General features: G+C 40.0%; 1 protein-coding gene across 1 annotated transcript; it reads left to right on the top strand.

Annotated features, from left to right (window-relative positions):
* Positions 1–511: 511 nt before the first annotated feature.
* On the top strand, positions 512–10,651 carry CHMP5 (charged multivesicular body protein 5). The gene is made up of 8 exons (XM_027643800.1): positions 512–781; positions 5,256–5,360; positions 6,092–6,138; positions 7,695–7,788; positions 7,869–7,940; positions 8,966–9,074; positions 9,454–9,566; positions 10,053–10,651. Exons 1-8 carry the CDS (start codon positions 575–577, stop codon positions 10,101–10,103), a joined length of 798 nt encoding a protein of 265 aa, XP_027499601.1. The 5' UTR covers positions 512–574; the 3' UTR covers positions 10,104–10,651.
* The last annotated feature ends 277 nt before the right edge of the window (positions 10,652–10,928 follow it).

Consider the following 10,928-nt stretch of genomic DNA (forward strand, 5'->3'; position numbering starts at 1 on the left):
GAGGCTTTCAGTGAAGAAATTCTTCCTGATGTCCACCCTAAACCTCCCCTAGTGTAGCTTAAGACTGTGTCCTGTTGTCCAGTCACTAGTTGTCTGGGAGAAGAGGCTGACCCCCACTTAACTCCTTTAAGAGGGTTGAAGAGAGTGACAATGTCTCCCCTGAGCTTCCTTTTCTCCAGTTTAAAACCCCCCAGCTCCCTCAGCTGTTCCTCACAGGACATGCACTGCAGATCCTTTATCAGCTCTGTTGCCCTTCTCTGGACCTGCTCCAGCACCTCAATGTCCTTCCTACACTGAGGGGCCCAGAACTGGACGCAGAACTTGACGTGTGGCCTCCCCAGTGCTGAGCATAGGGGGACAGTCACTTTTGTGACTGTTTTCATGGCGTTTGTAACAGATCAGATCAGGTGACCTTACGGGGATGATTCTACACTTCGAGCAGGCGGTGCAAGCCCAGCAGTTCGTTACACAGGGTGCGCTGAGGGAGAAAAGCGTCTCCGTGTGCGGAACAGCCGCGCTTCCCTGTGGCCCCCAGGGCCACCGGCCCCCAGCGGAGGGGGGCGGGAGCTCAGGGATGCGCCGCCGGGAGAGCGCTTCCTGCTTCCCGCGGCCCTTCTTCCGCGGGGTGGAGCCGGCCGGGAGGTTCCGGGTCGGCGGGGAACGCTGTTGCCGCTGCTGCCGTGGCCGGGAGCGACTCGGAGGGACCGCCGCCATGAACCGCTTCTTCGGCAAGGCGAAGCCGAAGGCGCCCCCGCCCAGCCTCACCGACTGCATCGGGACGGTGAGTGCCCGCCCCCGGGGGCACTCGGCAGGGGCCGGAGCCGCCTGGGCGCTGCGCGGCCCGGCCGCCGCCTCGGGAGGGGCGGGAGCGACGGGGGGACCGTGTGACGGCACCTGTGCACGGACGTCTCTGGATGTATGGGGACACGGCTGGCGTGGGCACTGCGTGTGTGTCCCTGGGTAACCTGTGTGTGTGTCGTAGAACCTCAGAATGGGGTCGGTTGGAAGGGACCTTGAAGATCATCCAGTTCCAACCCCCCTTTCAGCTGAAGGCTCGGAGCCTTGTCCCACCTGGCCTTGAACACTGTCCTTCAGTGTGCACAGATACACGGCTACGCATTTGTACATATATATATACATACATACATGTATTTTAGCATGAACCTGTGCCTGTACACTGGCGTGTACCTTTGTATGTATATACACCTATGCCTGTGGTTTTTTCCCGTGCATAGAAGCGCGTCCCATAAGCAGTTGCACACAATGTGCGTGTAAGGCATGGCTCTCCTTACATCCTCATGGATATTTTCAGTATTGCCATCTGAGGACTTCCCTCCTCTGATTCCACTAGCTAACTCCTGCCATGCCAAGTTGTGGCAAGGCAGGGGCAGGAGCAAGAAAACCAACCTCTCTGTCCAATACAGAAGGTGGGAGGGTTATTCCCTCTTGTGATGAATTCTTCTAATGAAGAGTGTTCTGTCTCTTTTGGTGAGTAGGATTGCTGTAGGGTTGCTGCCAAAGGTGCGTGCAGATGGACAGATAAACAAGGTCAAGATAACCAAGTAAGAAATGATGAGGAAACGCACGGAAGAACACTTTATAACTGTTGTAATCTTGGCCTGCCTGAAAAGATTAAGGAAAAATTTTAAGAAGATTTGTCTTGTAATTTCATAGTCTTTTTTCAACTTTAAAGCTTTTGAAGAAAACTGTAGGATGTTTTTGCAGCTCCTTCTGTTGTAAACTACTTTTGAAAGGTTAAAAAAGAACACAGAGGTTGTATTTGTGTCAGTAGTTAACAAAGTCCAGTGAAACGTCGGTGGGGGTATGAATGGATGTTAATTAAGCATTGTCACTGGAACCTGACAACAAAACCTTCTGTGGAAAATCACAGTTTTCCTCACAGAAGATTTATTTTGCTACCCAGTGAAGAGACTCTTTAAGTAAAATACCTAATTAATATTTGTCAGTGCTACCTACACAAGCCTACACATTGGCTTCTTGTGTATGCCACTGGGTGGTACAGGGAGAGAAGTGGTCATAGTGTTTTTCCAGTACCTTATTTTACTGGCAGAGAATCTGTATTGCATTTTAGCAGTATTAAGCCCGAACATAAGTCCAAGTATGTTTAGTTAGAACAATGAATAAACTATCTGATTGAAAATCAGGATTAGCTTTCCCATTGTTGCCAGTAAACACTTTGGTGGATGGCTTGAACTCCAAAATACATCTGAGATACTGTTGTTAATACTTAAATTTGTCATTTTGGCAGTATCAGCTGAAGACCAGGAAACTTTGTTTTCCTCACAACCACCAACTCCTGTATTAGTCCGTTAGATTTTTCATGCTGATTTTGCCAGTTCCAAGTTAATGTCTGTTTTCTAATGTTGTAGCAAATCAAAAGACAATTTAGATATGCCTGCAGGTTGTCTTCTACTAAAGAGCTTGGTCAATCCCACTGGATTTTTGGGATTCATCAAAGTGTAATTTAAACAGCTGTAAATTTTAGGATTTTTTCCAAAATTTGCTGAATGCAGTTTTGATCTTCTTCTTGTTGTTTGTAATTGCATTGTCTGAAAATTTGACTATGCAAGACAGCAGGTTAACTGAAAAGCGGAGTTTCAGTTTTATTTTAGGTATGTGATGACTTTGACAACCAGTGGTGAGTTACAGGGTGGTTTTTAAAATATGAAATCAAGAGCCTGTGTTGGTCAGCTGTTGAAAGATGAAGGGCTGGCTGCAAGCATACCTGTTAAGGGTGTGTCATCCCAGGAAGTCTATAAACAACCCTGTTTCGATGCCTCTCAATTTCTGTGGACGAAATTAAAATTTAAGACATCTCTATATACTAGTAAGCATGGGTAATATGCTTCCTTCTACAAGTTTGAAGCTTATGAATTAACTTTTTGTGCCAAGTTATACGCAGTAGTCTGCCTGATTTGTGAAAGACTCGCTGTATTTTCAGTTCATTTTCACTATAGTGAAGTCTCTAGTATAGCTTCTGTTAAAGAACTACAGATATGATTAGATTTTTTTTCTTAAATTACATGTGAATTATTGTTGAAGAGAGCTGTGTGAGATATTAAAAAACGTGCACTGTTTCTTTACCATGTTAAATTTGGCAGTTTGGAGGCTCAAGCAATGTCAGTTCTGTGGTATTTTCTGTCCTAGACACATTTTGCTCTACCTTTTGAAAGAGTGAAATTATTTTGGGAAATCTCTTACCATGCTACTTCAGTGGTAATTAGCCTTTAAACGGCACCTAGGAAATTTTGCATGCGGTTACTAACAATTTATATTCATAGTTAACATTTGGTAAAAATGTGGACAACTCTTAGGCAGTAATCATGCCTGTGTTTTGGATGTTTTTTTCCTGTGTAGGCAAGTTTAGATATCTGAAATTCATTGCACTTAATGGCAGGATTTTTTATGCTTGCTGTCAGGGCACAGTCGGATGACTCAGAGCTGTCATGAGACCAGTAGGAGGAAGGATGCATCAGGAAGTGTGGCATTAGTAGTGTTTTTACTTTTTCTTCTTTGAAAAAAACATTCAAAACCTCAGGTTTTTCAGAGTAGTAAATAGAAAACATAGGAACAAAAGTTGTGACAACAGTGTTAAAATTCAGGGTCACTTTCTTTTGTGTAGATTTGGACCCTTCTAATATGTTGCAATGAAATATACCTGGGTGTGCCTTATTTGTGAATAGTATACAGCAACTGTTCAAGTCCTAATACACAGTCTGATTTTCTTCAGGATAGATTAGATCCATTCTCCCCTCTTCTGTCCAGTCTCATTTTTAAAAGCTGAGGTCCCATGTAATGTGTGTGTGAAATTTCTATGTAGTTAATCGATGTAGGACGCTCTATCTCAGTTTCCTGCTAGTACTTCTTAAAAGAATCATTATATAATAAAACAAATAACTGTTTTTCCCCTATGGAGGCTGACCTCAAAGATGCATTTAGCTGATGAAGATCTTGAGGAGGTGCTATGCTTTGAACATAGAAGAGTTTTAAAATCACAAATTTCTCTCTTTCTTGCTATTAGTAAAATATTTGGCATAATAGAAAGCTTAATACAAATTTTTCAATGCCAGCTGTGCCCAGGCACTTCACTATCTTGTGTGAAGGGATCATATCAAACATTCCGCTCAGGATGCCTCTGGCAAATGCATGTTGCTGTCATAGAGCACAGTCTTTGAAGGGTCATTGAAACACCAGAGTGAAAATCCACATAATTGTATGTGCTTAGCCACAGCATTAGCAAGTCAGAATTGTAAATTTGCACTGATCAGTCTCCTGCTATAATTGGAATGTCATTGTATTTTAATCCCTAGAGGGGCTCCTTGGAATGAGAAGTGAATAAGCTTTATCCTGTTGTTTCCAGAGAAATGCCTTGATAGTCAGTTCATGTTAAGAAGGCTTTTTATGAATTTGTGTATGCTGTTCGAATTACCTATACCTATTCTCGGTTATGTAATTGTCATCTTTAACCCTCTTATGGTGAAGGATTAAAATATTTCCCTAATGACAGCCCTGTGGTATGCATTGCACCAGGGCTGTTAGGGTTGGCTGCTGGGGGTCTCTTACTGAGCTATGAAACTACTGCTGGGATTTAGAGCAAAAGCACAGTAAGAATTCAGAGTAGCTACCAGGTCAAAGTGCTGTGTCCTGGGACCCTTTGTGGGAAGTGATGGGAACAGCATCTCTCTGACAAAGCAGTTAGGCAGGCACCTTTGAAAAACTTTTTAAGTCTGGGCTTCTTAGATGTAACCTGTAATCCAGATATCATTCTGAAGGATTAATGTTCTCTGCCCACCAAAAATAAACCCCAAGCCTTGCTGAACACACACCTTTCACTTTTGCATCACCCCCTGATCTGCTACCACGGTACACTTATACATTTTTCCTTTCCAGTTTAGTTCCTGGCACTGTATTGTTATTAGAAATTGTTGCATGGAGACATGACTTGAGTGGGTTTGCAAGGGAGCATCTCAAAATGATGAGAACATGTTACAATAGCAGAGCTTCCTGTAACCTCAAGCGTGTTGCTTCTTGTGCTCCTTGTATAAGTTGTTTCACTTGATTCTGGTTTTGGATTCTCTGCAAAATCTAGACTTCACTTGTTTATAAAACCACTGAGTGAAGAAACAATTCAGTTAGAAACATATTGAAACTGAGGCTGTTCATTTTGTTGTCCAATACCTGAATAAAACCTTAATGAAAGTTGTTTTGTTTGTTTTCCCCGTCATATATTAAAGGTGGATAGCAGAGCTGAGTCAATTGACAAGAAAATCGCTAGGCTTGATGCAGAACTAGTGAAGTATAAGGATCAGATGAAGAAGATGAGAGAGGGACCTGCAAAGGTAAGAATCTTCTGTGGGGTTTAAGCATGAGAGGATGTGACTCACACTTCGTGTCATGTAGTGGAGTGATTTAGCCAGTTCGTCAGGTTCTTAGAAATGCATCTTGCCCTCCAGATGAGATATAAGATCCTGCAAGATTATTTTTATTAGACACATGTCTTTCAACAGTGTTTTCATTGGTTTTTATTTCTTCTAAAGTATCATGTAATTCTTCAGTCAGAAGTAACTTGCTTGCCTTGTTCCTTGTGTTAATTAAGTCTGACAGAGAGTCTGTTTTGTTCATCAGCCAAAAGCAAAAGGTCTGCACTATGCCTAAAGGAAGCAGGACAACCCATTTTTAAAGGGGATGAACTTACAATACAAGATGTATCCGATAATAAACATATCTGATATAAACAGCATTGTTAAAGCACCTGTTGCAGTATTACTTGATGCTGACCACTAAAATGTGCTAATGAAAGATGGCTCGGATGGACTAAGCTTGATTTTGTATTTTTTTTTATTGAAAAAATAATTCAAAAGCCTGGAATTGAAAGTATTTTCTATTAGAAGCTTCCTGTTTGGTTAATCATTAATGCAGGACAAACACTGAATGTGACTATTGCTAAACTCCTGGCACTAGTAACTGAGGAATCTTTTAGAAAACATAAGTCTAATGCATTATGTTTAAACAGTATAATCAAATGTAAAGTAAGATATTTTTCATAATGTAACAATATTGTGTCTTTCAGAATACAGTAAAGCAGAAAGCACTGAGAGTGTTAAAGCAGAAGCGAATGTAAGTTGAAGCCTTTCTCAGCTTGTGATTAATAAAAGCCTTTTTTCTTTAAGGAGGGGTGGCACACTTTCATCTCTCTTTCCAGTACTCTTCTGAGCATTCTTTAAAGAAAAATACCTTTAAAGAACAAGCCTTTCAGAAGCATCTTCTTGCAGATTTTGCATCAGCATTTATATGTCAGTCTATAAATTTGTATTGGTACAAGGGGACTGAAATCTGCTCATTAGTGTAGCTGTATTTGGCTCCTAAACATTCTGAGAGATTGCCTCATTTTATATTATTAATTGGTTACTGTAAATTGTGTACTTGAAGACCTTGCTCTGGTTTATTGGAAATTTACCTGTTCTCTGGGGACACCCTTGAGGACTTGAGCAGATGTAGCGAAGGTAATTGTGTTTATGCAAATAAACCAAAATGGACAGGCTGGGTGATCATGTGCTCTGGTCTTGTCTTGAAAAGTGTCTTGAACAGATCCAAAGAAAAGATGTCAGAACAAAGCAAATATTCAGGAATGTTTCATTGCAATATCTTACAGTCCATGAACTACATATCTTAGATGCCTATCTGAGCCAAAGCCAAAGCTTGTATCATCTTGTATTTCATGTCCATCAGATAAATTGTACCTTTATAGATTTACTCAATTACTTGTTAAGTATTTGTGAACTCTTACCATCCAAAATATCATATGGCAAGGAATGCAATAGTTTAGGTAGATGTTGTGAGGAGGGCTTGATTTTGTGGTTTAGGTTTTGATTTTTTTTTCTGTATTTTGACTGTGCTGCCTGTTAATCTTCCTTGCTAGTTGTTCCTCTATTTACAGTTACCAGGCCCCTCATAATAGGCTATTGTCATATCCTTCAGTCATCTCTTTTCCCTCTTGTTGAACAGTAATGCATTTAGCTATTAGTTGTCCAGAAGATTTTGTATTCGGATCATCCTTGTCTTGCAGACCTCCCACTTTGGATGTTTGAAGGACTCATTGTTCATTTTTATGCTTTTGTTCTTTTGCTTAACTTGACGTAGTTTACATTCTTGATTTAATACAAGTTTACCTTGGAGAAGGATGGTTTCTTGATTTTTAAAATCTCCCTTTTGTTTTTGGTTAGCCTTAATGGTTTCCTTTTGGTACCCTATCCTCCCCCTCCTCCCTGCCCTGCAGAGCTCCAGTGCAGAGCCATTGTGGTTTGGATAACCTGGCAACTCTTCCATTCTGCTTAGAGCATTAGTGAGCATGGCATGAGTGTCAAGCTTAGGATGATTAAACTCCTCCTATATGCTCACCTACTCCTAGGCAAATTTGGTGTTGCTGTCAGTTAAAACAGAAGCTTAGTTCAGGAATAGCTTTGTCAGCTTCAAATAAACAAAAATGCATAATGGCTAGATTCTTATGAAGCTGTTTATTCTGCAGTTGTTTATAATAAATGAAAAACACCCCAAATCTGTTCCTATGTTTAGACTTCTGCTGCTGATTTTTCAATTTTTTAAAAAAATTAAGAATGTTTGTGGTAATAATTAGTGTGGTGTTTTAAAGCCATTATTTGTATTGTTTTTAATAGGTATGAACAACAGAGGGATAATCTGTCACAGCAGTCTTTTAATATGGAACAAGCTAATTACACTATTCAGGCACTGAAGGATACAAAGACAACGGTACCAGTATATTAATCTCACACTTGTTTAATTTGTGTGTGCTACATCAGATACAAGCATGTGGTTTGACTCTCTTTTAGGTGGATGCAATGAAACTGGGGGTGAAAGAAATGAAGAAAGCGTACAAGCAAGTCAAGATTGATCAAATTGAGGTGAGCTTCTATAGTTAAATGATTAAAGAACAGAAATAATGTACTGAAATAGTAGTGAGTGGACTATTAACTTGAAGGTAAGCTGACTATTTTAGTTGGCTTTTTTTATGGGACCACCATCATAATTCCTTCCTGATTTTTCTGGTACTGTGTAATCAGTTGTTGGCCTTATTGTACTGATTACTGTTTCCTTGCTGAGCTAATCTTTGAACTTTCCCTTCTCTCCCTTCCTCTCCTCTGCACTTCAGCATAAATGTTAGTGGATACTTCCTGCTATGGCTTTTTTTGTCCTTTTTTTTTTTTCCCCCATGCAGATTAGTCCTTTAGTCCCCCAGTTTAAGAAAGTGTCTGATTAAAAAGAACAAAACCTAAAAGCAAAAAAACACTAATCAAACAAAAAAATGTAATTTCAAGAAATCAGCAAGGCCTGGCCCTGACTTCAGACAATGTATAATGCCCCCGGATGAGATCATTAAATATAATTTAAAATATGCTGCACTTAAGCTCTTATCCAATGTCAGTGCTGAATTCCTTCAAGTTTTCTTTCCTATGCAGTTTTGTGGCCTGCATTGTAAACCTTTAGGCAACTCTTGTCTCCTTACTTGTACCCAAGTACAGTGCCCATAAGTGTGCTAAAGTATCTTCTAAATTTTGCTGTGGCACAACTTAGCTTAGTGCTTATTTTCCAGATGGTAGATTTAATTTGTCTAGATTTCATACCTTTTCGGCTTTTCGAGATAATGGTGGACTGGCTAATTTATTAGAGGTTTTTAGTTTTCCCTGAAGAATACTTCAAAAAAAAGGATTTTGCAGAGATGTTTCAAGGTTCCTCTTTTTCTGTCTCATACATTATAATTTTAATAGTAGTTAAAGCCACATTAGCACTGAATGCATGGGCTTTGACTTGTATTAATGCTGCTTCAAAAAATGGTTTATGCATTAAAAGAATTGAGCGCTTTGTATGTTGGAATTACTAAACAGAATTTGATTAAATATGGATCAATTGAAATTGATTGTTGCTTCAGGACATACAAGATCAGCTGGAGGATATGATGGAAGAAGCCAATGAAGTCCAGGAGGCACTGAGTCGTAGCTATGGAACACCAGATATTGATGAAGATGATTTGGAAGCAGGTGAGGAAAGGAGAGGATGATTTTTTACATTCCTAAATGTAAAAATCATCATACCGTCATACAGTAAGGTTTAATTTGATAAGTCAAATGCTTCAAATGTATTTTTAAAAATTGGGGTTTTTTAAACATTAAATCTGCATTTCCTTTCAGAGCAGTAACAAGAGCATGAGATAAACATGAGATACCAATGGAATGCTGCAGGGCAGGGAAGGAGGTTCTCTCTAGTGTGTATGTGTGTGTGTATTTCTGACCGATGACTAATGCTAAATAAGTCTGAATGTAAGCATTCAGTATGAACCGTGTTTCTTTGTGAGAGCAGCTTTTCTTTTGCAAAAGGAATTCCTTGCATAATTTTTCAACCAGCATTATTCACTTTCAGAACTGGATGCGTTAGGTGATGAGCTTTTAGCTGACGAAGACAATTCCTACTTAGATGAAGCCGCATCTGCACCAGCAATCCCAGAGGTCACTCCTACAGACACAAAAAACAAAGTGAGTCCTTTGCTTTTTAAAAGTGAATTACATTTTTGTTTGTTTGTTTTGAATTAATCACATTTGTGTTGGTTACTTTATATTTGGGACCATTAATATTTTGAACAAAAAAGTGTGCTTAATGTTTTATGTATTTTGAATACTACATATGACAGAATACAGGTACAGGAATGCTCTTAATTACATTTAAAGAAAATAACTAAAATGGCGTTTTGTAATTCCTATCAAACATTTTCAGACTGCAAGTATAATTTAAGTGTACCGTTACAACTCTAGTAATAGTTATTCTTAAAACCGTAAGAAAGTCTTCTCTATGTTTGCTTTTGGGGCTTTAATAGAGCTCTGTATGGAGGAAGTACACTTTGATTCCAGCTGTCACACAGTGACAAATGCAGATATAGAAACTTTATAGAAATGGTAAGGAAACATTTGTGAAACGTTCTGGTTGGTAGAGAGTTGTTAACCCATTCTTCTTCTTTCTTACAGGATGGTGTATTGGTGGATGAATTTGGATTGCCAAAGATCCCTGCAACATAAATGTTTCAAAAGCACAATGGATATAATGAACTATACTTTACAAATTGGTTTTTTTTTTTTTAAATCCTGGAGAGCTTGTCCTTCCAGTGTAACCTTAATATCACTACATCCTAGAATGCAATATGAATGGCTGGTGGTGTTCTTTCTTTGAAGAAAGTTGTTCTGCTACTGACTTTTCTGTTAATGGAAAACTCGTCACAATTCCCTTCGGTGGAAGCAGTCAGTCTTACAGGTTTTGATTTCCATGTCTTATGGACAAAGTAAAACATTAAGAGTAGTGGTGGCTGTTGATAGCTGAGGTTTATTTTGACTTTGTATTATGTTTCTCTTTCTTGAGACTAAGACTGTACGTTGCTGCTTACTCTCTGTAAAATAGCTCCCTTATTACTATGCTTATTTGATAAAAGAACTCAATGCAATTTTTAAACTACTGCAGTCTCGAGACTTTTATGCGATTGTACTTGTAACCTTTCAGAAAACTGTACCAAATCGGGTTGTCGTTAACTTTATGTATTCTATGGAGACATAAAACCACGTAGATTAGCAGATCCCTCTGTGTGGTGTTTTTGGTAACTGATTTGGTCTTACAGACGGGGCGGGGGCAGGTTATCAGCGCAGTGTGTGGCACGAGCACAGGATTTGCCAGAGGCGGGGTCTGGATCTGATCCCAGAATCATCTAGGGTGGCAAAAAAAACCCGTCCCTTTTACGGCCGGGTTGCCCCGGCCGTGCCCTTGCTGCTGGGGTCGGGGGGGAAAGCGATAACAGCGCACCGGGAAGGCGGCATTCCCGTTTCCCTTGTGCGGAAGTGACGTGCTACGGGCGC

The sequence above is a fragment of the Corapipo altera genome, unplaced genomic scaffold (genome assembly GCF_003945725.1).
Source record: "Corapipo altera isolate COAL_440 unplaced genomic scaffold, ASM394572v1 24b, whole genome shotgun sequence".
In the NCBI taxonomy this organism is placed as follows: Eukaryota; Metazoa; Chordata; class Aves; order Passeriformes; family Pipridae; genus Corapipo; species Corapipo altera.